The 27,800-nt window shown below is 51.2% G+C and overlaps 1 protein-coding gene across 8 annotated transcripts; it reads left to right on the forward strand.

The window, feature by feature from the left end:
- Positions 1 to 1,427: 1,427 nt before the first annotated feature.
- On the forward strand, positions 1,428 to 27,702 carry NCAN (neurocan). Of its 8 annotated transcripts, none has more exons than XM_045853683.1 (17): positions 1,431 to 1,521; positions 2,648 to 2,720; positions 5,672 to 5,751; positions 6,659 to 7,072; positions 8,708 to 8,882; positions 8,974 to 9,101; positions 9,552 to 9,899; positions 10,731 to 11,330; positions 11,512 to 12,960; positions 13,129 to 13,200; positions 16,869 to 16,985; positions 18,308 to 18,421; positions 19,939 to 20,097; positions 21,459 to 21,541; positions 23,824 to 23,968; positions 24,944 to 25,126; positions 25,370 to 27,702. In XM_045853683.1, the coding sequence occupies exons 2-17, from the start codon at positions 2,665 to 2,667 to the stop codon at positions 25,516 to 25,518; spliced, it is 4,272 nt and encodes a 1,423-aa protein (XP_045709639.1). In that variant the 5' UTR covers positions 1,431 to 1,521; positions 2,648 to 2,664; the 3' UTR covers positions 25,519 to 27,702. The 8 variants fall into 8 exon arrangements, with proteins under 8 accessions (XP_045709644.1, XP_045709639.1, XP_045709641.1 ...); XM_045853685.1 differs by having other exon boundaries at positions 25,373 to 27,702; XM_045853686.1 differs by having other exon boundaries at positions 9,552 to 9,845.
- Positions 27,703 to 27,800: the final 98 nt, after the last annotated feature.

Consider the following 27,800-nt stretch of genomic DNA (forward strand, 5'->3'; position numbering starts at 1 on the left):
GACTTAAAGACCCTCTGCCCCATGAAACCTATGGTCAGCCCTGAGCTACTGGGACCGTGGGAAGGAAGAGGGGCAGGGGCTGACCGCTTTAAGCTCTTTTCCCCCCTCATTTCCATTTTTCATTGTGGTAAAATACACAGAACATAAAATTTACCATTTTAAACTGTACAATCCAGTAGCTTTAAGTATATTCACATTATTGTGCAACCATCACCTCTGTCTAGTTCTAGAACATTTTCATCATCCCAAAAGGAGACCTTGTACCCATTAGCAGTCACTCCCCATTCCCTCTGCTGCCAGCCCCCTGGTAATCATCAATCTACTTTCTGTCCCTATGGATTTGTCTGTTCTGGACATTTCATACAAATGGGATCATAAAACATGTGACCTGTTGTATGTCACTTCTCTCATTCAGCATGATGTTGTCAAGGTTCATCCACATTGCAACGCGTGTCAAACCTTCATTGCTTTTTATAGCTGAGTGATATTCCATTGCATGGATGTAAGCTTTTTAAGATTAGGATCTTTCTGCAAAGACACACACATGCCACCTGCTCAAGGCAAAAATATTCCTGTGACAACAGTACCTGGTCCACAGGAAGCGCTCCATAAATGTTGGTTGGACAAAGGAATGTATTAATGGTACATTCTGGCTGGAGCTGGTGACAACAGCTCTGGGGAGTGACACCCCTGGGCTCCCACCTTGTGAGCCTCTCTCTCATTCTTTTAAAATAGATTTTACTTATTTATTTTTAGACAGAGGGGAAGGGAGGGAGAAAGAGAGGGAGAGAAACATCAATGTGAGCGAGATGAGAAACATTAATTGGTTGCCTCTCCAACATGCACCCACCTGGGACAGAACTGGCAACCCAGGCATGTGCCTTGACCTGGAATTGAACCTTGACCTCTTGCCTTGCAGGACGATGCACAACTGAACCACACAGGCCAGGGCCTACCTTGGGAGTCTCTTATCAGCTGTGGAACCGAGGGATCTTCCTATCCTGAGTCTCAGCTTCCTCCCTAAAAATAGGATGAAACAATAACTAGTCAAAATTGCTCCAAGTATGAGCCTTAGAGAGTCAGCTGGGCCAGGTTTAGAGTCCCAGCTCTGTCCTTCCCCTCCACCAGACCTTGGGAGTGACTTTGTCTCCCTGGGGCTCAGTTTCCCCATCTGTATGATGGGGCAGGCCCACCAAGGTATGTCTGGGGACATTTAACGTGGCTTCTGAGGAGAAGTGAATGAGAGTAAGGCAAGCGCAATTTCCCCCTGGGTGGGGCAAGTGGTCGAAGGAGTGGGGAGGGTGTTTTAGACAGAAGGGGCCCCTCCTTTTTGCTGCCAGAGGCCGCGGGCTGCCATAGGCGCATGCGCAAAACAGCCTCGCCGGCCCCTTTATAAGCGCTGAAGCGGCGCTGGGGCTAGCCGAGCGCAGGGCGCAGGAGCTGGACCTGGCGCTCGAGAGCCAAGCTGAGCGTCCTTTGTGCCGGGTAACCGCCCAGGGATGCGTCCGAGCTAGAAGACAGGTGGGGGTCCGTCGCAGGAAAGGGGCTGCTTGAGGGAGGGTCCTCGGGGGTTAGGGAAATAGCCCGGGATTGGCGGGGGGGAGCCTTCTATCAGAGAGATGTCCCCAGAATGGGGAGGGGGTTACGGGGTGAGGGGGACCTCCGGGTTGGGGAGAGAAAGCAAACTGGGAGGGCGCTTGGAAATGTGACAGGCACTTGGATTTGGGGGTAAGGTTATCTAAGGAATGCGGAGCCTACCCCATGGTGGCGAGGGGGCCTGATTGGGGATGGGTCTCAGAATTGGGGAGGGGGCACTGGGAACCAAAGCCAGCGGGGAGCACCCATAGTTTAGAGAGAAGAGGGGGATACCCAGATGCTGTGTCAGGACTCTGGGACAGGGCACCCCAGTGTCTGAGTGAGACACCCCAGTATTTTAAGTGGGGATTCCCAGTTTGCAGATGAATAGAAGATGCCAGGCTGGCCTGCAGCAGGAGGGGGTCCCCATATCAGCCCAATGGAAAGGGGTTTGCATAGAGAGTGAGGGGCCACAGGGAAGGGGTACCCTGTGGTCTCCCCGTCCTTTTGGCCCATGTCCTATTGCCATATCCTGACTCAGGGAGGAGGCTCTGGGGGCTTCTTCCCAAGGTGGTCCTTGCTGTTCCCTCAGGCCTGGAGTCAGGGTTCCTTCCCCTCTCCCATGGAGCACACAGGGTCTCCCAGGTGAATCAAGGGTCAGAGCCTCCTGAGCACAAGTTGTGGATATCCAGGACTTGTGAGAGGCACTAGTCCAAAGAGGGGGGCCACCATAAACACCTCCATATCTGACAGTGTCCTCACAGTGAGACACAGACCTGTGCCTCACCCCTTCAGTTCCAGCTGTCCATATGGTTGTATGTGGGAGTCCTGGTTTGATTTGGAGGCACAGGCACTGGGAAGTAGGAGGCTGGGACCCCAGACTCAGCTTGGATGGCAGCGACCCCCATCCCTGTGCACAGGGCTTTGTTCCTCTCAGCAGCATTAATGGGAGACGGCCAGGCTGAGGAGAGGGTTGGCCCTGGGCCCCAGTGGGGTACTTGGGGGAAGGGCAGGGAGGGAGGGGTGGGCAGACAGTGAGAACTCAGAACCCAGCAGCCTCCCTGGCTTCCAGGCATTCCCAAATGGAAGATGACCCTCCAGAAGGTGGAAGCTTTGTGTGTATGTCTACCCCATGCTGGGAGAGGGTATGTACCCATGGAGAGGGGGTGGTCTGGGGTCCTCTGTGAGTCTAATGTGACAGAAATGTGTCTTTGCCTGGAAACTTGTGCCAGGGGCCACGTCACCAGATAGCAAAATGATGTGTGCCTATCAGTCACCAAGGCCACATTTGCCCAGCCCAGTCTGTGCCAGGGGCTGCCATTCCCATGTGCATGTGAGGAGCTGTGTCTGATGTTGTGGCCTCATCAAGCGGTTTATGTGGGGAGCCTGAGAATGTGGGTGTGTGTCTTTGTGCAGAAGACATGCTGCCTGCCTTGTAAGTGCCCATATTGTCTCTCTTTGTTAATGTCATTGTGAATCTTTACATGTGTGTCTTTCTCTCTTTTTCCTGGGCTCTTGTCTGGGCTGTGTGGCTGCGCGTGATATCCCATGTGTACAGCAAGGGTCCTCTCCATGTGACTGGCAGTGTGGACCCTGAGTGTGAGGGTTTGAGACGTAGTCTGTACACAGAGTTGGACACTAAAAGGGGGACATTGGCAAGCAGTTCAGGTCCCAAAGGGGCAGCCTGGAATGATTTACTGAGCTGGCTTCCTTTCTCCTCCAAGGAGTTCCACAGTCGTGCCTATGCACTCACATACCCCCTGACTCCTTGCTGAAGGGCACTCAGATTCACACCTCCAGAGACCACAGGGGGCCCCCTATGCTCCACTGGTGCATAGAGCTGCTGGGGAACTGGACACAAGTCCATACACCACAGGGCACAACCTCATTGATATCCTCACCCGGATTCAGCACCCTGATGCACACCTGGGTACAAACACACAAAAATGCCCATTGGTGCACTGGCTGGTATGGCTCAGTGGATTCAGTGCTGGCCTGCGAACCCAGAGGTCACCAGTTTGGTTCCTGGTTGGGGCACAGCCAATAGATGTATCTCTCTCACATCAATGTCTCTCTCTCTCTCTCCCCCTTCCTTTCTCTCTAAAAATAAATAAACAAATAAAATCTTTTTTTAAAATGCCCGTTGGCAAACTCACCTCACTCACTGCCTACTGAGACAAGAGGTAGGTGTGAGAAGGGGGACACATACACACCACACACCTCCTCCTGTCTCTCTGCCCCTCCCCCAACCCCTGCAGACCCCCTACTTGCATATGCATGAATCTCATGCATTATTCATGAGGAGACAAGCCCCAGACAGCTCTGTAAATGTTCACCTCTGGAGGCCCTGATGAGGAGATATTTTTAAGAGAAGGGGTGGGGGTGTGTGAGGTGCAAGTAGAGGGAACTGAGTGTGTATGGGAGAGCATGTGTGCATGGGGGGTGTACCTGAAACTGTGTGTCACTGTATTGGGCCACCTCTGTGTATTTGAGTATGTACATGAGGCTTTGCACAAAGAACTGTTTTTTAATTTAACATCTAGGACTTCACAGGTCTTAGCTCATTCTATCTTCACAGTAACTCTATGAGGTACATGCTGAGTGATCCTTATTTTACATGTGGGGAAACTGTTTAGGTCATGTGACATGTAGGGAATGGAAGGCAAACCTTGCCTTCTGGATGTAGTCTGAGCTCTTAACTATAGTGTGTGTGTGAGAGAGAATTCTTGGAACTTGCCCCTTCCTCAGACCCTCCTGGGATAGGTGCAGCCCAGAGTCCTGCCCCACCCTCCAATACCCAGCCAGACAGTCCCAGTGGCTTGCCTCTACACTGCTGTGCAGCTCTAAGCAAACCACTAGCCCTCTCTGGGCCCCACCACAATGAGAAGACCAAGAGGGCACAGCTGCTGCATTGCTGCCCTAGTTCAGCACCATGGACAGGTCCTGGGTGGGCCTCTCAGCTGGGGCCTCTGGGAGCTGGGAAAGGCCCTCTGGAGGGGGCCAGCCGGCCCCCCATAAATCCCTATTCTGGACTCCACCCACACTTCCTTCTCAGGCTTATTCTTTTCAGGAGGGAGATGTGCAAGGGGTGAGTTTATAGGTGATGTTCTAACTTCCCATCTGCTGGCACTTCCTGAACTCTGGTGAGTCCTGAGTCCACCCAGAGGGGCCCCCTCCCCAGGGTTTTTAATCTCTGGAAGAGTGTGAGGTCATGGAGGTCACTGCTGTGTCCCAGTACTTGGGATGGGCCTTGCTTACAGTTCACACTCAGTTGTCCACTTTATGTCCGTGGGCCACAACCCCTGTAGAAGGCTGGACCCACAGCTGGAGCCTCTGTGGACCTAGGAGGTATCTCTTCACCAGACAGTGGGAAGTTAGGGGGAGGGGATGGTGGGAATGGGCAAGGCCCCTTCCTCCTGCTGGGACTTGGCAGCACCTCAAAAATCCCAGAAACCAAGAATAGAATCTTGGCGACAACCAAATCCTGGAACTGAAGCTGAGAATCGTGTCATTCAGCAAACCCAGATTAAAGGCTGGCTTGGAGACCAACCTGCTCCTAGGCCTGGGACCCTATGCAGGCTGGGACTGGCAGCTGCTCTGTAAGAGAACCCCCACCCCAGTCTGATGAGGAGGCCAACTTGAAAAATAAGTTGGTTAAACTCAATAATAATAACAGCTGAAATTTGCTCCTTTATGCCAGGCAGTTCTAAGCAATTTATATGTATTGACTCATCTATTCTTTTCAACTACCTGATGTTATCCCCTTCTGACCTATGAAGAAACTGAGTCACAGAAATGCTAAACTCTGCCCAAGGTCACAAAACAAGGACCAGACAAAGTGACAGCCCCAGGTTCTGATTCACTCGAGCACCTGTACTTCTGATATGAGACATCACTGCTAGCATTCTGAAGTCAGTTGTTTCTGGGTTTGGATCTTGGCTCTGCCCTTGCTTGCTGCCTGTGTGACCTTGACTGACACACTGGCTTGTCTGAGCCCCAGTTTCCAGATCTGTAGAGGGGGTACTTGGTTTTTCCATGCCAACTGTCTGGGAAGTTTGTGCTCACCCCTCTTCCCTCCCTCTCCTCCTTCATCCAGGTCCAGGATGGGAGCTGTGTCTATCTGGGCCTCAGGCCTCCTTTTGCTCCAGATGCTGCTTGTGGTGGCTGGGGAACAGGGTGAGTTGGCCTATGCTGTGGGAGAGGTTGAGGTCTGAGGGATGTACAAGATGGGGCAGCTTTTTAGCTCAAGAGCTTTCTGCTGGTTCCCTGGCTTGGTGTTCGGAATAAAACAAGAATAGATGAAAAAGGTCTTTGAACAGTCAAAAGCGAACAAGACACCTAAGAGGTTATTTTTAGTCAATGCCAGCAAAGGCTGGAGGTGTCTGCCTTTCACTGTTTTGCTATGATGAGCTGGAGAGAGAGAGAGAGAGAAGAAAAGGATGGGAAGGAAAGGAGAGAGAAAGAGAAAGAGAATGGGGGAGGGAGGATGGAGGGGGAGGGAGGAAAAAGAATAGTGTGTACATTGATTAGTGATGCCTGTCATGGGCAGGGCAATGGAAATAAAGGTCTGTGTGTATGCATCTCCTGGCGTTTCCCCAGTGGTAGTCAAAAGCCCAGGCTTTAGAAATGCTTCTCACCCAAAGAGGATGATGACATGAAGCTACCTCTGCAGATGGTCTTGAAAATCTGATGGGCTGCTTGCTATCTATAAAGTGCCTGTTATATAGAAGGTACTCTACAAACAACATTTCCCTCCCAATGGCTACCTCTCTCTTAACTTCTGGGGAAACTGTGGCTCAGAGAATGACAATGACTTTCCCATGGCCACACAGTGAGTTAGTGACAGAGTCACTGGCCCCTGGGATCTGGACTTCGAATGGAGACAGAACTACAAAGGGATTTGACCCCATTCCCCTTCTGCTCACAGACTGGGGTGCAAATCACAGATCTGTGCCCTGCATCGTGATGTTGTATAGGCAACCTAACCTCTCTGGCCTCAGTCTCCCTACCTGTAAAGTGAAGGAAATAGTCTCTGCCGGTCCTTGCCTCTGGGTCAGGTCTTTCTCCACCTTCCCCATTCCAGGCACACAGGATGCCACCACTGTTGCCACCACTGCTGCTGAGAAGGGGCTCCACATGCAGAAGGTGGGGTCCGGTTCTGTGCGAGCTGCACTGGCAGAGCTTGTGGCTCTGCCCTGTCTCTTCAGCCTGCGGCCACGGCCAGGGGCAGCTGGAGAAGCCCCTCGGATCAAGTGGACCAAGGTGCGCACCGCATCAGGCCAGTGGCAGGACTTGCCCATCCTGGTGGCCAAGAACAACGTGGTTCGAGTGGCCAAGGGCTGGCAGGGACGTGTGTCTCTGCCTGCCTATCCCCGGCACCGGGCCAACGGCACGCTGCTACTGGGGCCACTGAGGGCCAGCGACTCCGGGCTCTACCGCTGCCAGGTGGTGAGGGGCATCGAGGATGAGCAGGACCTGGTGTCCCTGGAGGTGACAGGTCAGTTGAGGGCAGGGGTGGTACCAAGGCTGGGAGGGGGAGGGGCTGAACCTGAAGCTCACTCAGTGAATATCAATGATTCCCTTTCCATATTTCTGATAAAGTCACAAAGCAGGTCTCCACAGGTACTACTGCCTCTCTAATAGCTGTCTCTCTTTTACTTAAGAGTGAGCAGCCTCTGGCTTGGTCTCTTGTGGACCACAGGATTCCATAGGATTTCACAATCATGTTTTAAGTCCATTTCATAGTTACCTATTTTCACAGAGGGGAAAAGATATTGGCTTTCTGTTTAAAATAGTAATATACATTTCCTTTTTAAATAAATTTTTAAAGGAAGTTTCTTTTTAAAAAGTTGATTGAAATATATAATAACAGTCCTTAAATACTGTTTAACCAATTCCTGTATTAAATTCTTGCTGTTGAAATATCCAGTGTAGTTTTTGTTTTCCTAACTTATCAAGGCAAACAAGGCAAATTTATTATTATTATTATTATTATTATTAAACCAAAGCCCTAGAACAGAGAGTGGCACTGTAGATGCCCAACAGATACTTGAGAAGTGACTCAGTGAATGGATTGTCGTGTGGAAAACCGCCTGCAGGCTCCTTCCAGGAAGTCAGTATCGCTTAACCTCTGTTGGCCAAGGGCAAGTGCCTGGAGCCCGATCCTAGGGCAGTCTTCCCCTCCCAACAGTGTCTCACTGTATATTTTATGGGGTTAACCAGTCATTCCCTTTCCAAGGCCTCACTTCTCAAAACCAATAATCCTCAAAGAAAGTTGGTATTTGATGCAGGAAAGAGTTTCCATATCTGGGTTTGTTCAATTCATTCATTCTGCCAAATATTAATTGAGTACCTACCACATGCCAGCCTGGGGCTAAGGACACTGTTATGACTAAGACGCAGCTGTCGACTTTGGGGGCTCTCAGTTTGATAAGATGCGGCAAAAAGTTTCATTCTTTTGCCTTGCTCAGTCATTTTTTCATCCCTAAATTGGAATTTGACTCACAGTATGCCCCTTCAATAATGGGCTTCACATCCTGACTTACATACAAGTAACCTCCTCCAGGAAGCCTTTTGTGATTCCATTCCTAGGTTGGACCATAATCACATTTGATCTCCCATTGTTGCCAGTGCTTCTCCTATTGATGCATGTACTTAATTCCTAAATGGCAGAATCTCTCTGGCTCTTCTGCATGTCTCCTCTCACCTCCAGGGCCTAACCCTGGGCATGAAGAATGCTATTTTTGGAGTCAGATCTTCCTGGATATGAATTCTGGCTCTGTCTTAATCTAGCTGTGTGGCCCTGGCCATGTCCCTGGACCTCTCTGAGCCTTAATTTCAAAGAGATAATGCTTATAAATGCTTTTTATGTAGTAAATACTTAACAAATTCTAGCCCTTTATGGCCATTGTTATCAGTGTCCTTGTCTGTAAAATGGGGGCATATCAGTCTCACTCCCCACCACTGCCCTAGCACCACGTCTGGTGCCGAGGGAAGCCAGGTCGTCCAGGGCAGTGTAGGGCAGCAGTTCTGTTGTTATCAGACTGAGGGGTGTGGGGCACTCTGCAGAAGGAGGTCTATTCTTGAAGATTCCAGAATAAATCAGCCCTCTATCCTGGATGTTCCTCTACAGGTGTTGTGTTCCACTACCGGGCAGCCCAGGATCGCTATGCGCTGACCTTCATCCAGGCCCAAGAGGCCTGTCGTCTCAGCTCAGCCACCATTGCAGCCCCACGGCACCTGCAGGCCGCCTTTGAGGACGGCTTTGACAACTGTGACGCTGGGTGGCTCTCTGACCGCACTGTTCGGTGAGGGGGTACACGGTGGGAAATGGAGAGCTAGCCTCTGGGGAAACATGGTTTTTGGGGGCCCCAGAAGCACACATCCTTGTTTTGTCAGGTATCCTATCACCCAGTCCCGTCCTGGTTGCTATGGCGACCGTAGCAGCCTTCCAGGGGTGAGGAGCTATGGGAGGCGCGACCCACGGGAACTCTACGATGTGTATTGCTTTGCCCGTGAGCTGGGGGGTAAGTCTGGGGCTGGCAGGACCCTCCCCTTCCCTGAGCCCTGTCACCTCCCCCCACCCCCATCCCTCTCAAGTCTCATCCTTCTTTAAACCTGCAGCCAAGGCTTTGGCCTACTCCTTACTTAAGGTTTTCCTTCCCTCCCTGAGTCCCTCTCCTCTGTGCCCCTTCCCTCTGTCTGTACCCTTCTCTCTCTCTACATCTCTTCCCTCTCTGAGACCTTGTCCTCTTCTCTGAGCCTCTCACGCTCCCAGCCTCCTCCTTTCCTACCTCATCCTTCTCCCTAGCCTCTCCCTTTCTCTAAAGCCCGAGGGACCTCATTTGTAAAAAGAAGCTACAGCGGCCTCTTCGGTCAGGTCTGAGCTGTTTGGAGTGGGCTCCACTTCCCGGGCTCCGGGGTAGGGTCCTCTAGACGCTACTGATTTCCTCACACCTTCCCACGCCTTCCCACAGGCGAGGTCTTCTACGTGGGCCCGGCCCGCCGCCTGACCCTGGCCGGTGCTCGTGCCCAGTGCCGCCGCCAGGGCGCCGTGCTGGCCTCGGTGGGGCAGCTGCACCTGGCCTGGCACGAGGGCCTGGACCAGTGCGACCCAGGCTGGCTGGCAGATGGCAGCGTGCGCTACCCGATCCAGACGCCACGCCGGCGCTGCGGGGGTCCGGCCCCTGGTGTACGCACAGTCTACCGCTTCGATAACCGCACGGGCTTCCCTGCACCTGGAGAGCGCTTCGACGCCTATTGCTTCCGTGGTGCGTGGGAGGCCAGCCCGGGGGAGTGCGTCCCTGTTGCTGATGCTTCCGAGGGTGCGTCCCTGGTGGCCTCGCCCTAGGGCACGCACTTTGGTAAAGGCCATCCACCACACCAAGAGCTTTGCTTTCTGGTGGAGGCAGTCTGGGCAGGGGAGAGATTCGTGGAAACTACTCCGCGATAAGCCACTCCCTGGGTGAAGGCCACGCCCCTGAGGCAGGCTTTCCCCTGGAGTCCCGCGCTGGGGGAAGGAAGGAGCCTCAAGCTCTGGCTCGAAGTCTTGTTTAGGGGGTGGGCTACAAAGCCTGAGGTCCCTGAAAGACAAATCCCTGTATGGAGCATCTTTTATCTGGAGCCATGCTCAGAAGCACCCCTTGAGGAAGTGATGCTTCAACTGGGTCAAGCCTCATCCCCAGGGATGAGACCAGGGATGACCTTTGCACTTGGGGTGGGGCTACAATCTCAGAAAACTCAACTCAGAGGAGTTGGGTCTTCTATCTGTGTAAGGGGGAGATTCCATTTAAGAAGGCCAAACCATTACGCACTTTGTCCCTTGATGGGGAAGAGCCAAGGCCCAGGCCTGACCTGTCCCTGAGAGTTGACCACTGCCTGATCTTCACCCATTAGCCAAGTTGTCTCTTGACTCCTTACTGTGCCCAGTTGATTCTGAACTTGACAGTGGGTGAAGCCTGAATAGTGAGGATGATAATTTTGCATTATCCTCTCTCAGTTCGGGGGATTTCAGAAACCACCCAGAGAGAGAGAGGGGGCCACAAAGAGACAGAAATATACAAGTCTGTGCTGCAGTATGCTGGAATGTGGGTAGACTTCAGGCAGAACTTCCCAGCCCTTGAGCCTAACACAACCTCTTCTGCTTTCTCCCACAGCTCATTACCTTTCTCCACAACATGGAGACCCAGAGACCCCCTCATCTGGGGATGAGGGAGAGATTCTATCCGCAGAAGGACCCCCAGCCCAAGAACTGGAGCCCAGACTGGAGGAAGGGGAGGTGGTCACCGCTGACTTCCAGGAGCCTCTGGTGTCCAGTGGGGAGGAAGAGCTTCTGATCTTGGCAGAGAAGCAGGAGTCTCGAGAGACCCCTAGCCCGGCCCTTGGGGTTCCCACGGTAGCCTCAAGACCTTCCCTGGAGGCTGAGGAGGAGTGGCTGAGCACTGTGGCCCCCTACTCCAGCAGCCTGGAGGCCAGCACTTCGGCTAGCACACACAGGGAGGCGACTCCAGCTGGCCCCACGCCTAAAAGGAGGGGACGGTTTAAAGGGTTGAATGGGCGACACTTCCAGCAGCAGGAATCCCAGCAAGGGCTGGAGGGGAGGCTTGAGGTCAACACCCAGCCCCCCACCACCCCAGAGGCTGCTGGGAATCATGTGGAGCCTCCCCTGACCACTGCAGCCACAGACTCATTAGGGAGTGGCAGGAGCCAAAGTCCCTGGGCTGTGCTGTCCAATGAGGTGGATGTGCCTGGAGCTGGTGAGTGGGGTCCAAGGAGGAGGTGGGACATGAGTGGGTGTCTGAGGGGGACGGGGGGGGAGGCTCTGAGTCCCTGCTGGGTCCCCTGGCATCAGGAGCTCTCTCTTCCCCAGGCCTAAACCAAGGATACTCGATGAAAGGAGCTGCCGAAAGATAATCGCTGTTGTTGATATTGTTGCAGGTTCCCCTGGTGGCAGGAGCTCCACAGAGCCCTGGCTGTGGCCCCCAACAGTGGCCCCACCCAGCATCCCAGGCCCCAGCAGAGCCCTTGGCTTCAAGCTGGAGGAAGCCAAGCGCCCCAGTGTGAGGCTGGCCACCCCCAAACTGCCCCGGTCCCACTCAGAGGCTACTGCCCAGCCTCCTAGCCCCTCAGAGGATCCCAACACTGTCCCCTGGGAGGCATCTCCCATGGTCACTTCCCTAGACCTCCCTGTCATGGCCATGCTTCGTGCCCCTAAAGTGTGGCTCCTACCACACCCTTCGCCCCTCCCCACCCAGGCCAATGGGGTCAAGGGTCACAGTGAAGCCATAGCCACTTCCGCACCCTCCCCAGCCTCAGAGACCCAGGCCAGTCCCCAGGACCCCATCCACCCAGAAGTGTATTCCTTGCCCACTTCCTTGGGCCTGACAGGACAAGATAGAGAGGCCATGTTCCTGACATTTGGTGACCATGAAGCAGGAAGTCCCACGGCCCCCTCACAGGTAGCCATGGATACACAAGCTGGAACCAGTCCTAACTCTCCCAGGGCAGATTTTGGAGAAACTGGGGAGACCAGCCCCACTGGACTAGGCAAAACTGAGCACCCCAGATCCAGCCCACAGGCTTCTGTGGATAGGAAAGTGGCAGCAGATTTCACCCCCATGGAGATGGCTACGGAGGCCCTGGGAGGAAGAGGCATCTCAGGGTCTGGGTCTGGAGTCTTCAACACAGCAAAGAGCCCCACTTCCAGCTCACAGGCCACCATGGAAGAGGCACAGGGCATGTGGCCCTCACTACACAGTGAACAGCTGGACCCCTACCCCACCTCTGCACCATTGAGGGGCCCCAGAGTCTCCCTGAATTTGGAGCCTTGGGCTGCTACAGACGGAGGAGGTACAGTAGGTCCTGTGGATTCCACAGCCATGGGGGACTCCAGTGATGCTGATGGGATTTGGAAACCTGGATCTCGTATGGTTGAAAGAGATGAAAGCCCCACCATGAGCCCTCTGGTGGCCGTGGATAAAAATGTGGTGACATCCCTCATGTCCCTGGACCAGGGGGACAAGGGTGAGGTCCTGGCCACGTCCACAATGGACTCCTCCAGCTCCCAACCCTACCCAGAGCCAGAGGGCCAGATGGTGACCTGGGGAACACAGGGAGCCTCAGCTCTTCCACACGAGGGCAGCCTCCCTGGGAAGCCTGCTCGTGCTCCTTGGACATTTACAGCGGCCAGCACGAGCAAGCCTGTGTCAGAGTCCTTGGGGGAGCCTACAGTGCCGTGGGACTCCCCCAGCATCCTGCCGCCCACCCCTTGGGTCCTGGACAAGTTTGAGCTGGAGGTCCTTGCAGGGAGTGCCAGTGTGGAGGAGGCAGCAAGTGGAGAGGAGCCGGCCCTGCAAGGGACCTCTGCAAATGGGAATGCAGAGCAAAGTGAGTTCAAAGCTGATGGCCTCACCCAGCCCACTGTGGTGAGGGCTCTGGGATCACGGGTCAGGGGAGCCCAAAGTAAGGAAGAAGGGTTGTCCCTTGGGGCCTGGGAAGGTTTCTAGCAGGGGATGCCGTGGGAGGTGGAAACTTATTAGGTGTGTCCAATTGCAGACAGGGACACCCTGGCAGAGGCACCAGCCTGGCCAAAGGCAGGAGATCGAGTTGACATGTTCCTGAGGCACAGTGAGTGGTGGGAAAACGATGAGGCATCGAGTGGAGTTTGATTTTGGTTCAATTAACAACTTATGTTTATGGACACACAGAGTCGGGCAGTGCTGTGTAATGCTGGGGGGGCTGGCCTTCAGGGATGCCCCAGTCTGTGGCCTTCAGGGATGCCCCAGTCTGGAGAAGACAGAGCTAGACACAGACACCCCCCGGGGGGAGCTGGATGAAGGAAACAGGGCAAGAAGAGTGAGAATTGCAGCTGGAACTCAGTGGTGGTTTGTGAGGGACTTTGAGTCACATGAAAAGTAGGTGCTGGGAAGGGGTGGGAGCAGGGGGCCATCACTCCCATTTTATAGGCAGCAAACCGAAGCTCAGGGAGGACTGTCACTACCAGCTAGTCAGCGGCCTTACTTCAGGGGAGCCCAAGTCTGCATAAGCCTTAGCTGCTCTGTGCCCAGCAGAATTCATAGAAGGCCACCACCCTGTTCTCCTGGAGCCAGGTCTGCCCGCAGCTCACCTGCAAATTCTGGCCCTTTTTTTAGATCTTCCATATGAAGCTGTTTTTATGGTCAAGTGAGCTTTAAAAAAAAATTCAGCAGCTAATTAAACGGCATTTTTTTCTGAGTTGCAAAACACTCTTATTAATACAATTGATATTACACTTGCTCTCTTTTTTGAAGGCGAAGTGTGCATGAGAGAAATAGCAGGTGCACGGTTTCATCACCCATCCTGTCACCCCTGGGCTGTGTCCCAGGATAATTTTCTTTTTTTAGATGATCAGGAGGCAGGCAGACACTGGATATGGGCACCTGAATTGATAAAGGCTGATGCTTATATGGGCTGTTGGTGACTGCCCATATCATATACTTGGCTTATTCAAGCACTTTACTGGAATCATCTTGGTTAATTCTTATCATGCCCTTGTGGGACAAGTTTTAGTGTGATCCTCAGGTTAGGATGGGGAGACTGAGGCATAGGGACAAGTCAAGTGACTTGTGCAGAGTCAGGCAGCTGGGACTGTCAAAGATAAAGTTTGAATCCAGGCCAACTAACAATATAGTCTGTCTCATCCACTAGACTGAATAATGCTTACTTCCCATAAAAACAAACAGAAAAAACTCCTGAGGTCTTGGGAGGGGTGAGCTTGCCCTGCAGGGACTGGCAATCAGGAAGAAGGCTCAATGCCAAAGGGGCTAGAGAAGAGGGATTAGCAAGGTGGGAGGGAGACCATGCAGAGGGGTGTGAAGGAAAGTGCATTTGGAAGAGCCCCCAGGACTATGGCTGAGTCTGGCTTGGTCTTTGTTGGAGTCTTGGTTCCAGACTGAAGCCAGTGGCAGCCAGGTTGGAAAGAGACAGGCAGCACTGGGGGTGAGGGTGGGGAGAGACTAGGGTGTCTACCCACCCAATGCTTGCTGCAGAAATGCTAATGAAGCCAAAAATAAATGCAGCACCAGCAAGCGACTGAGTCACCGCCAGTCTGTGGGCAGCTGTCTGCAGCTCAGGGCACCTGGTGAGACTCACGTATTCCTGCGCCCAGCAGCCCCATGCATGTGCACACATGTGCTGAGGCGGCACTAAGGACAGACACAGCCACAGGCCCCTCTGGCAGTTCACAGGGGCACATGCCACCACCCCAGAGACAGGCCTCTGTCCCCACAGGAAGGCAGCAGCCACCTTCATTCAGTTAGCAAGCAATTACTGAGTGCCGGCTATGTTCCAGGCCCCGTGTTGAGGCCACGTCTCTTGTCCTCTGAAGGCTGACATTCTAGAGCAGCACTCTAGAACTTTCCTGATAATGGAAATGTCCTGGGGCTATGCTGTCTAATACAGCACAAACCAGCCACACGTGGCTACTGAATCTTTCAAAGTGGCTGGTGAAACTGAGGAACTACATTTATACTTTTATTCGTTTTTAATTAATTTAGACTTAAATAGCTATATTTGGCTGCCATGTGGAACAGCACCGCTTTGGGGAGGGGGCAGGCACAAACACATCGCAGTGACCCTAACAAATAACTAAATGGTATCAGAGGTTAGAAAGTGATACAAGCAAAGAGGCAGGTGAAGCAAGGGGTGGGGGATGCCAGTGGGTAGTTTCTGGTTCTGGAAGGGGAGTCAGAAAGACCTCTCTAACCAGATGAAATTTGAGCAAGCCTGAAGGAGGCCAGGAAGGAGCCATAAAGAGTTCTGGGGGAAGAGTGTTCCAGGCAGAGGGAACAGTCTCTGCAAAGGCCCTGAGGCAGGACCCTGCCCGGCATGTAGGAAGAGCAAGGTCAGTGTGGTTGGAGCAGAGTAAGCAAGGGAGAAAGCAAAAGTGGGGCAGGGAGATGTTGGCCACATTGTACAAAGCCTTGTGGGCTGCAGTGAGGACTTTCCTGTCCTCTGAGGGCACTGGGGAGCCATGGAGGGATCTGGGCAGAGGAGGGACATGACCTGACTCAGGTTTACATAGACTCCCTTTGACAGTTGCAGGAAGAACAGTCAGTAGAGGACGAGGGTGGAGGGCAGGAGATGTGGGAATTGGTGATAACTTGTTACCACCTCAGTTTCTTTTGAGGCTCTAGACAAGCCCAAAACAGAAACAAATTCTAGATTATAAAGGCTGGAAAGAGGGCCTTAAACTGGGCTACCAGAACCCTGAAGGCCAGTCTCGGCTCTTGTATTGTCCCGCTGTGTGGCACTGAGTCAGGCCCTTCCCTGGGGCTCAGTTTAGTGTCTGTGCAGTGGAAGGGTTGGATGTAGCCCTGACAAGGGAAGGGTGTCAGCTGGGGAGGGATGGGGTTCTTGGTCTGCCTCTCCCAGGCTCCTTGATGGAGACCATCCACCAAGGCATCTGGGCCCCCAAGATGGGGAGGGGAGATCCTCATGCCTCTAAGGAAACCCAGCTGACAGGAGAAATGGCTGGGGCAGGGACCGACATTCCTAAATGCACCCTGGGTACCTGGTGCATGCCAAGCATCTCTGAGACCCTTCGAGAGGCCCGAGGCTAATATACAGACAGCCACACACGGCATTATGGTCAAGATTGAGAGAGAGAGGTGAACTACTTTTATTTCCATTTTTTAGATGAGGCAACTGAAATTCAGAGAAGTAATTTGCCTAGGGTCCCCTAGTGAGGGGCAGAGCCAGGATTGAACTAACTTCTCGGACTCCAGAGCCCATCATTTTAACCACTATAATCTACCACCCTCCTGCAATGTAACTACTGGAATTGCATCAAAAGATGTTGAGCCCAAATGAAGGAGGTGATGGTTCCCACTCTTCCTAGTGCTGTTCATACCCCACCATCAGGAAGCTTACGTCCACTTCTGTGCTCCAAATTGTGAGAAATACAATGACCAACAGGGCATGTCCAGGAGAGAGGGATGAGTCAGGGAGGGCACTGAAATACAAGTTCTAGAAGGTGATTTCCTAAGAGAAGCTTTGGGAAAACCATTCCAGTTCAGTCAGAGAAAGGACTTTGTCACAGGCAGGGCAGCACACAGGTGGTTTGGGGAAGTTTATGGAAGGAGTAAACTTGTCACAGGCGCACATGAGAGGAGGTTGGTGAATACTTACGGGATAATTACAGAGGGGACTCCATAGAGAGGGATCGAGCCAGAGGGCTTCGGGTGCCTGAGGTCTGGATTCTAGGAAGGCAGACCTGGTGGCCTGACTGCTCCCCGCACTGCCTGCCCCTCCTGCAGCCCCCTTGGATCCCTGCGAAAACAACCCTTGCCTGCACGGGGGCACCTGTACAGCGAACGGCACCATGTATGGCTGCAGCTGTGACCAGGGCTTTGCTGGGGAGAACTGTGAGATCGGTGAGTGCCCCAGACTTGGGATCAGAACTTGCACTTGTCTGACTCCAGAACCCTGGGTTTTGTTTACCCCAGCGGCCATCCCCACAAGAACTTGGGGTTCACAAAATGCTGGCCCTAGATGTTCCCTTCACCCTCACCCCCTACTCCTTGGATCTAGTAAATCAGCCCAGAACCAGTCAGCCGAGTCTCATCCTGGCGGCCAAGTCTCTGGCATGCTGCCTCCCATTACTGCCAGGCAGGGGCAAGGCGGGAGAAGATAAAGTGCAATAAGGCTCAGACTCCTTCCAGCCAAGAGCCCAGGGGACCCTACCCTCTCCTGGGTGAGCAGGAGTGGTGGTACCACAGGAGTTGGATACTCACCCCAAAGCCCAAAATAAGAAATATGACAGGTTATAAAATTAGAACAATAAATAGAAATAATAAGATTTCTTTTTTAAAGTATTTTATTTTTAGAGAGAGGGAAAAGGAGGGAGAAAGAGAGGGAGAGAAACATCAGTGTGTGGTTGCCTCTCACACACCCACACTGGGGACCTAGCCCGCAACCCAGGCATGTGCCCTGACTGGAAATCGAACCAGCAACCCTTTGGTTCGCAGCCCGCATTCAATCCACTGAGCCACGCCAGCTAGGGCAAAATAATACAATTTCTTGAGCCCTGTGCATCATCTCATCAATTTCACAACCTTCATAGCCATGCTACTAATGATAAATTATAACAATAAATACAAATGATGTAAATCCTTGAGCTCTCCCATTGACTCTCCACTCACAACCACCCTGAAAAAAGTGCCATTGCTATTACCACTTTGCAAAAGAAAAAAGACACTGAGTCTCAGAGAATGGAAGTGACTTGTTTGGTGTCATACATGCCTCAAGAACTGTCTACGCAGGGTTGGTAGGAGAGGAAGTTCAACTGGACATTTGTCTCTACAAACAGCTTTATGACTCTCCACAAGTCCTCGCAAATGCTCTGCCACTCAGTTTCCCTAGGTTCTGCATTCCAGAACGACCCTCCAGCTTTGATCTCTGGGTATGTTGGCAAGAGTATGATCACTGTTCTGGAGTCAGGTGGAATGTTCTGCACACCCTGGCCCTTAGCCAGCTCAGTGGCATCTGCTCTCATTAATGCTGTTGTGTTAATTATGTGAGGCTCCACCCCTTTGACCTTCAGAGGCATGGCCCTCTTTGTGCAGACCACTGCTGCTTCACTCTGGTCCGGATGGATGGCAGGATCGTGACCCCATCTTCTGTCTGGTTTCCTGTGGGGTCTGGGAGCCGGGGGGGGGCTGACCTCTCATTCAACCTCTCTCCCTCTCCCCTCCAGACATTGATGACTGTGTCTCCAGCCCCTGCGAGAATGGAGGTACCTGCATCGATGAGGTCAACAGCTTCGTCTGCCTTTGCCTCCCCAGCTATGCGGGCAGCCTCTGTGAGAAAGGTGGGTCTCTGCCGAGACCCCAGAAACAGGAGTGGGTGTGGGGGCCATAGACTCCCACACATCCTACTGGTCTCCATCTCTGGGTCTGTAGCTGAATCTAATGGGAGACAAACTGCCTTGTTTTTTTAGATAAAACTCACATAACATAGAATTAAGCTTTTTAGAGTGTATAAGTCAAAGGAATTCAGTACGTTGACATTGTTTTGCAGCCACCACCTCCCGCAAGTTCCAAGATATTTCCATCACTCCGGAAGGAGACCCTGCCCCCATTACTAGTTGCTCTTCTTTCCCCACCTGCCCACCCCTGGCAGCCACTGATCTGTTTTCTGTCTCTCAATTTGCCTGTTCTGGACATTTCTTATACATGGAGTCACATGTTATGTGTCCTTCTGTGTCTGGATTTTTTAAGCGCAGCATCATGTTTTTGAGGTTCATCCACACTGTAGCCTGTCAGTGTTTCATTATTTTTTATGGCAGAATAATACTCATGGTATGGATGATCCCAGTTTTGTTTATCAATTCATCACTTGATGGATTTTTGGGGTTGCTTTCCTCTTGAGGCTAATATAAATAGTACTGTTATGAACATTCATGTACAAGTTTTTGTTTGAACACCTGCTTTCTATTTTTTCCCCCATTCTTTTTGGAGGGGAATGGCTGGGTCATATGGTAATCCTATGTTTAACTTTTTTTAAAAGGATTTTATTTATTTATTTTTAGAGAGGGAAGGGAGAAAGAGAGAGAGAGAGAAACATCAATGTGCGGTTGCTGGAGGCTGTGGCCTGCAACCCAGGCATATGCCCTGACTGGGAATCAAACCTGCGACACTTTGGTTCGCAGCCCGCACTCAATCCACTGAGCTACACCAGCCAGGGCTTTATGTTTAACTTTTTGAGGAGCCACCAGACTGTTATTAACAGCGGCTGCCTGTTTTACATTCCCACCAGCAGTGCACAAGGGCTCCAATTCCTCCACATCCTCACCTGCACTTGTCACTTGCCTTTTTAAAAATTATAGCCATCGTAGTGGGCATGAGGTGGCATCTCACTGTGGTTTTGATTTGCATTTCCTAATGACTAATCATGGCCTTCTCATGTGCTTCTTGGCCATTTGTCTATCTCTTTGGGAGAGATATCTATTTGAGCCCTTTGCCAGGAGGGAAATTTTAGGCCCTTCTGAGACCATTTCCTGAGTTCCCAGGTCCACACTGAGGGTGTGGTCCTGCAGATCAGAGATGGAGACACCACAGGTGGGACGAGAGGGGATGGGTATAATGATCTTCCCGAAGAACCTCTTCCAGCAACAAAGAAAAGAAGTGAATATGGGAGGGGGAGGTGAAAGGGTAGGGGACAGAGCCTCGGGGGAGAGGGACGGGCCCAGGGAGAGGGGTGACCTAGCCCCACAGTGACCTTGGATAGGCCCTGTCTCTCACTGGTGGGCTGGCTGTGCTCATGGCCAACAGAGCAGGCCTCTTGGGTCAAGGCCAGTGCCCCTCACACTCCCTTTCCACCTCCCAGACACAGAGGGCTGTGACCGTGGCTGGCACAAGTTCCAGGGCCACTGCTACCGGTACTTTGCCCATCGACGAGCATGGGAGGATGCCGAGAGGGACTGCCGCCGCCGAGCTGGCCACCTGACCAGCATCCACTCACCTGAGGAGCACAGCTTCATTAACAGTAGGGATTCTGGGGTGGGCAGGAGTGGCCCTGCAGTCCTTTTGCCAGGGAAGTCCCCCAGGATCCTGAAGAAACCACCTTCCTGAAGCTGTGTTCATTAGCGCAACCCTGGCCACTTAATAATTTCCAAGTCTATTTATTTGTTTGTTAATTCATACATTCACTTCACTCATTCATTTGTTAGTTTGTTCATTCATTCATTCATCATGTATTTACTGAGTGCTTGCTCTGTGCCAGGTCCCATTCCAGGCACTGGGACACAGCAGTGATCAAGATGCACATTGTCCTGTCCTCAGGGAATACCATTCTTGTGGGGGGTTTAGGCAAACAAGTAAATACCTAATTAAATACATCCATACTATAATTTAGCTGGCCCTTAGTAGGCCGATGACAAGTAAAACACCCAGGGGAGGGAAGGCAATGGGGGAGCACCTGTGGTGCGTGGGATAAAATGGGGAAGGAGCTGTGCAGAGACCTAGCAAAAGTGTTACATAAATTAAATCTGGCTTCTACTGATTCATTCATTATCCGTCTGTTTGTCCATCCACTTATTAACATTTCCCCCATCCCATCCCCTAATTTTTTTTTTGGCTCTTAAAAAACTTTGTTGGGGAAATGTACATGGGTGAAACTGTCCTTGGAGGCATCTCAAGACACTGTCCTCCATCTCGCTGGGCAGTTGCCGTTCTCGGAGACCTCAGCCCAGAAGCATCTGACCAGTCTTGGCGGGGCCCTCGTCTGTGACTCCTGGAGGGCCCAGTTCTGGGAGTGGCCACTATCCCCACTGCTGCCATCCCCTAATTCTTTCATTTGTTCTTTCCCTGGATCACCCCTTTCTTTTCCTCATTGCAATCAAACATCCTCCTCCACTTCCTCTGGCCTCAGTAACTGGCTAATTAGGTCTTACCGCTGCCCTGTCCAGAGCTACCTCTGGCTCTCCTGTCCCTTACTCTCATTTCTGCAAAGATCTGATGTGTCTTTGCTTATTCCTTACTCTGGCCATTTGTTTAAGCCACAAACTGTGGCAAGGCCAGCACCTAATAACAGCCCTTTCTGTGCTCCACCCCAATGCCCCAGGTAGAGGGCAGCCAGAGCTCCAGCCTATGCCCTGGCTGAGGGAGAGCCTGGGGTCCTCCCTCACCACCACCCTTCCTGCCTTCGGCTCCTACCCTACCTCCATCCTTCCACCCTTGTTCTCTTCCCCCTAACCCCCACCTCCATCCTCTTTCCCCTCCAGACCACCTCTAGGCTGGGAAAGGGGCTGGGTCCTCCCCTTCTACCCCACCCCTACCTGCCACTAACTGGTACCCTAGGCTTGGGGAGAAGCAGGTGCCCAGCCCTGAGGACTCTCCACCCTGCAGGTTTTGGACATGAAAACACATGGATTGGCCTGAATGACAGGATCGTGGAGGGGGATTTCCAATGGACGGACAACACGGGGCTGGTGAGTGGCAGGAGCCTGGGTTTCCGCTACCAGGCTGCTGACTAGGGTCCCACCTGGAACAGAGTGATATGGATAAGCTCTGTGGCTCTGTGGTTCTGGCCTCACTTCACCCTCTTATGCAAGTCAGCCATCAGAGGTCTGGGGTGGCAAAGGAGCTTCAGAGAAGGCCCACATCACCTAACCTCCTTGCACTTGGAGGCCCATCCACCTAGTGACTGAGGCTAGAATCCCTGGGCTGGGGAAGACTCCTTTGCTCACACCTCCTGGTCATCCGGACATGGGCTCTGAGACACTCCCACATCCCTACGTGCCCTGCCTGTCCAGCCTTTGATGTCCCTCACTGGGACCCTTGCTGCAGCCCCCACGAGGACACACACACTTGCTACCTACACTCCTGCCCCTCCACCTGGTGGCCATGGGGATTTTTAAAAATTGAGGGGAAATGCATATAATATAAAATTAATCATTTTATTTTTTAAGTTCTGTTTTCTCTCTTTTTTATTTTTTAAGATGTTACTTATTTATTTTTAGAGAGAGGGGGAGGGAGAAAGAGAGGGAGAGAAACATCAATATGTGGTTGCCTCTCGCATGCCCCCAACTGGGGACCTGGCGCTGTGCAATGACTAGGGATTGAATTGGCAACCCCTTTGGTTCTCAGGCTGGCACTCAATCCGCTGAGCCACAACAGCTAGGGCTAAAATTAATCATTTTGAAGTGTATGATTCAGTGGCAGTTAGTATATTCACATCATGCAACCACCATATCTAGTTCCAGAATATTTTCAATGCCCCAAAGGGAAACGCTGCACATGGAACCTTTTAAAAACCATACATCAGATCAGGGTTCTCCCTGTTTCAAGCCCGGTCAGACTCCCCATGGTTCTCAAGATGAAGATCCACCTCCTTCAGCTGTACAAAAGAGTCTGGAAGTTCCTGAAAAAGTTAAACATAGAATTAGCACATGACCCAGCAATTTCACTCCTCGGTATGTGTCCAAAGGAAGTGAAAGCAGGGACTCAGATGCAGGCACACGCACACTCACAGCAGCACTAGTCATAACCACCAAAAAGAACAACCCAAATGTCCATCAACAGATGAGCACATACACAAAATGTGGTCCAGCCAAACAGTAAATACAGCGACAAAGGAATGAAACACTGACACGCACTACAATGTGGGTGAAAACATCATGCTCAGTGAAAGAAGCCAGACACAAAAAAGACAGGTATGTATGATTCCATCGACATGAACTGTCCTGAGCAGGCAAATCTGTAGAGACAGAAAGTGGACTGGTGGTTGTCAGGAGCTGGGGGCAGGGGCATGGGAGCGATGCTCACAGGGACACGGTTTCTGTTTGGTATGATGAAAAAGTTCTAACAACAGGCAGTGTCATGGTTGTACAACTTTGTGGATCTAATTAATGCCAATGCACTGGATACGTAATACTTATTAAAATGATCGCTCTGGCTGCGTGGCTCAGTTAGCTGGAGCATCATTCCACACACCAAAAAGTTTTGGGTTCAATTCACTGTCAGGGCACATACCTAGGTTGTGGGATTCGATTCCCAGTTGAGTTGCGTAGGGGACCCAATGAATCAATGTTTCTCTCTCACATCAATTTCCCTCTCTCTCTCTCCCTTCCTCTCCCTCTAAAATCAATAAAAAACATATCCTTGGATGAGGATTAAAATTTATTAAAATAGTAAATTTTGTTTTATGTATTTTACCACAATTGAAAAAAAATCCACCTCCTCTCCTCCGCCACAAGAGCCGACCCCTGCCCACCCTCTGACTCCCGACTCCATCAAGCATCTTCAACCCCACTGGGCTCAATTCCATTCCTCAAATAGGACAAGCTCAGTCCTGCCTTTGGGCCTTGGCTCTAGCTGTTCCTCTGCTTGTTCTCTGCCTGCATCATTCTTTTCCTTGAGTTTTCTTCTCTCCTGTTGCCTCCCCAGGGAAGCCCTCCTGGGCTTCCAGGCTGCAGTCGTCTTTTGCTCAACTATTTATCTAACAGTGAGTGACACATATTGGGAACAAACGATCAGGGAACAAGACAGGAGGCAGAGTCACAAGGGAGGAGGCAGTGGAGCTTCCCAGCCAGAGGCAGGCTGACTTGAATTGCACCCTCAGGGCAGATAGAACAGTACCCATTATAGAGATGGAAACACTGAGTCCCCAAGAGTTTGAGTGGTCTGGCCAGGGGAGCTCCCCAGTGGACGGTGTCAGAGTCTGGGCCAGGATGCCAGTCCCCTGAGCACTCCCTGCTCCCCATTTCTGCAGCAATATGAGAATTGGCGAGAGAACCAACCAGACAATTTCTTCGCCGGCGGGGAGGATTGTGTGGTGATGGTGGCACACGAGAGTGGGCGCTGGAACGATGTGCCCTGCAACTACAACCTCCCCTATGTCTGTAAGAAGGGCACAGGTACGCCACCACCCTCCCCCTTCCCCTCCTGTGGCTCACATTCACAGGGCCATGTTTTTTCTTTTTTTTATAAGAGTCAGCCCCTCCCAGTTTTCCCTCTCCAGCACTGTATGAGAATGCTCTTTTATTTTCTACCCTTGCCACCTTGGTGCATTTTCAAACTTTCTGTTCTTTGTTCATCTAAGTGGTGAAAAGTAGTTTCCCGATATTATATTTTAATTGTTGACACTGTTATAGATGTCCCCCATGTTCCCCCTTTGACCCTCTCCACCTGGCCCCTGCCCCTCCTTGCCCTCACCACTGTTGTCTGTGTCCATGGGCTCCGCATATATGGTGCTTGGCTAATCTCTTCCAATCCCCCCCGCCCCTCTGACAGCTGTCAGTCTGTTCTATGTGTCCATGCCTCTAGTCCTATTTTGTTCATCAGTTTATTTGTTCATTAAATTATTTCAGTTTGCATATCTTCAAGGATAAGAATGACCAACTGTTCATACGTTGATAAGCTATTTATATGTATTTATTTTCCTGTGACCTGCCAGTTCATCTCCTTTGCCTAATTTGGTGCCAGCTTGTTGTTGGTCTTACTGATTTGTAAGAATTCTTTACATATTAAGGTAACACTTACATGAATTCTTGTGACCACCTTTCTCTTATATTTTTGTTTATTCTTGTTTCCGTTTCTTTGCAAACTCTCACATCCTTACTTCCTTTCATTTGCTTGAATTATTCTTACCTGCCATCTCCTTCATTCTCATCATGCATAAGAGTTAACGGTTGGGAGGTGTTCAGGAGGCTCCTGCCTGTAAGAGGCTTCTGGTCTGGGTGGAGGAGATGGATACAGTCACTTCTAGCCTCATGAGTTCACAGCTGGGCAAAGGGCAGGACCTGGGCAGATGTGTCATTCCCAACAAGAGAGGAAACCAGCTCAGCCCCTGTTGTGGCCACTTCCCTAACTGGAGGGTTCTCTGTCCCTAGTGCTGTGTGGTCCCCCTCCAACAGTGGAGAATGCTTCACTCATTGGTGCCCGCAAAGCCAAATACAACATCCATGCCACTGTACGCTACCAGTGTGATGAAGGTTTTGTCCAGCACCACATGTCCATCATCCAGTGCCAGAGCAATGGCAAGTGGGACCGGCCCCAAATCGTCTGTACCAAACGTAAGTGGCTGTCCCTAGACACCCCAAGATTCCACCTATTTGTAGTCTCCAATTAAAACATCTTATGACTACTTACATTGATTTGAGTAAATGCCTGACTGATAATAGTGTTGCGTAAGAGTGAGAATTTACCAGCTTGCCTGGTGATTCCTCCATTTCCCCTCTCCCTGAGGAGGCCTGCTACTGCATCAGGCCACCTGCCTCTCACCACCTTTTGCCACTTTCCTGTCCTCTTCTTCCCAGCAGCCAGAAGGTCCCATCGAATGCGGCGACACCATCACCACCACCAACACCACCACCAGCATCACCACCATAAATCACGCAAGGAGCGTAGAAAACACAAGAAACACCCAGTGGAGGACTGGGAGAAGGAGGAAGGGAATTTCTGCTGAAGAACTAGGCAAAAGAAAGCACAACCCCCTTCCACACCTCCTCTGGAGCCTTCGCCTGGGGAGACAGAGTCCAGAGAGAAACAAGAGGGTCCAGAAGCCCCTGAGCCCCAAACCACACCCCCCATAATCCTTTGTAAAAAGCCCCTCTCTCCTCTTTCTTACATATACAGGTCCTCTTGGCAGGTGCAGCCATGTGTCCGAAAATCCAGTTCCAGTCAGGCTGGACTCTGGGAGAATCTCCCAGTAGAGGGAAGCACAATCGGCAAAGATCATTCTTTGCTGCCCTGGTTTAGGCCAGGCTAATGGCTAGTTACTGAAATAAGGCTTTGATAAGGGTGTGAGAGTGTATGTTTTGATTTCCACTGAGGAATTGCTTTTCATACCAGAGATGCAGGCTTTGTAAACTCTCAGATGTCCTAAATGCAGCCTTTGGTTAAGGTCACTGTCTTTGGGAGTAGAAAACCACATGGAAGCACACTGCTTGAACTTGAGGACTGCTCTTCTGTTACCTTGGACTTGAACCCAAGTTCAGTCTTTGGTCTTGGTGGATAAACAGTGTTGAACTCCTATGTACTGAATTTTAGGAATGTTTTTAGAATACCCTCCTTCCATGCCCTCAGAGTTAGGGGTCAGAATAGTCAGAGCAATATGTGGGCAATAAGGGAAGGTGTATTGCTTATCCTCCCAGGTCTTGTCCCAGTGCTGAGATTTGGTGGTTCTGCATGTGTGGTAAATCACACACACACACACACACACACACACACACACACACAGATGAAAGGATATTTAGGGCTTGACAAGCCCAGATTTCTTCCCCCTCCATCTCTCAGGGAGACAAAAACCTCCTTCCTGGACCAAGGAGGTGCCAAGTTTTCTAGCTCAGTGCCAGTGCCCATCCCTCAAGAAGACCTTGGCAGTGCACTGCCCTGGGTCCCGCCCTCACCCCATCCCTGTCCATCCATTGCCTGGGAGACTGGAAATGCTTAAAAACTGAAGTAGTGACACCTACCTGCAGTCATGTTGTGGAGAGACTCACTGTGCTAAAAACTGAAGCATATACACACATTTTTCTCTCATCGTTTTTAAAAAATGTTTTAAGTGGGAAAGAGCTCACCTGGCCTTCCCCCAACTTTGCAACCTATAAAAGGACTTTCCAAGCTGAAGTCTGGGAATCCAGCCCCTCCCGATCTCTAGGAGGAAAGATCCACAGCTTTTCTTCCCTATTTTTTCTATGCTCAGCCCCTCCAGTCTGGGTAAATACCTGCGGATTAGTGTTAAAAACCCACTGGAAAATGACCCTCTGCAGGAAAGAAACATAAACAAATATATGGTCCCTCTAAAGGTTCAGTAGAGAAAGGAATGTGTGGCCTATATCTGTCCTGGGAAGTCATACAGTTGACAACTTTGGAGTGGGTACCACTCTAAAAACTTACACACTATCTCCTTGAATCTTCTCAACAGCCCATTGGCTTAGGAACCATTATGCTCCCATTTTAGACATAATGAAACTGAGGCTCAGACAAGAGAATGGCACTGGCTTGAAGTCACAGCCAAGACAGAAGTAAGGGTTTACTCCTGCTTCCGTCTGACTGCAAATGCTGTCCTATGCTTTGGGGAAGGAATTGGAATATAATTGTGCTCCCTCCCACACACATAGGCAGATTTAGGAAAAGATTGAGAAGTGCAAACTAGACCCTCATCCTTGACCATGGTCTTTCATCTTCCCTGCAATAGATATTGTCCACTGTTCCACCATACTGTCATTGTTGAGAAAGCCCAGGGATATAGGTTTGCCTTCTTGTTTTGATAATTCTTGTTGGTTTAAAAATATAATAACACATCTTCAGCCATCCATGTCACAAAAGAATTTTCCTTTGTTGGGGGTGCTGGAGATGCAACTTTTTTGGGGGGCAGGGTCTTAGTTTATGATCCCTGCCCTTGGCCCCCTTGTATGCTTGCCCTGCCCCCACCCCACCTCTATGGTGGGAAGGGGTTCTGGTCTTTTCTAAAGTGGGTGGTTTGTCTTTTGGTCTTTTCCTTTGGGATGTGTGTGTGTTTGTGTGTGCCACATGTGTGGCATGCATGTGTGTGCGTGTGAACAGCTTTGAGTTCCACTGGTTTTGCTGTGAGCTACAGTTATCTGTGGGTCTGTGGCATCTGACACTGTGGACATTAATGTACTTCTTGGACATTTTAATAAATTTTTTTAACAGTTCAACATGCCTGTCACCTCTTGACACTTTCCTTCATTCATTCACTCAGCAGGTACTTACTGAGAAGCT

Source organism: Phyllostomus hastatus, unplaced genomic scaffold (assembly GCF_019186645.2).
Source record: "Phyllostomus hastatus isolate PE091 unplaced genomic scaffold, TTU_PhHast_1.1 phas_contig_98, whole genome shotgun sequence".
In the NCBI taxonomy this organism is placed as follows: domain Eukaryota; kingdom Metazoa; phylum Chordata; class Mammalia; order Chiroptera; family Phyllostomidae; genus Phyllostomus; species Phyllostomus hastatus.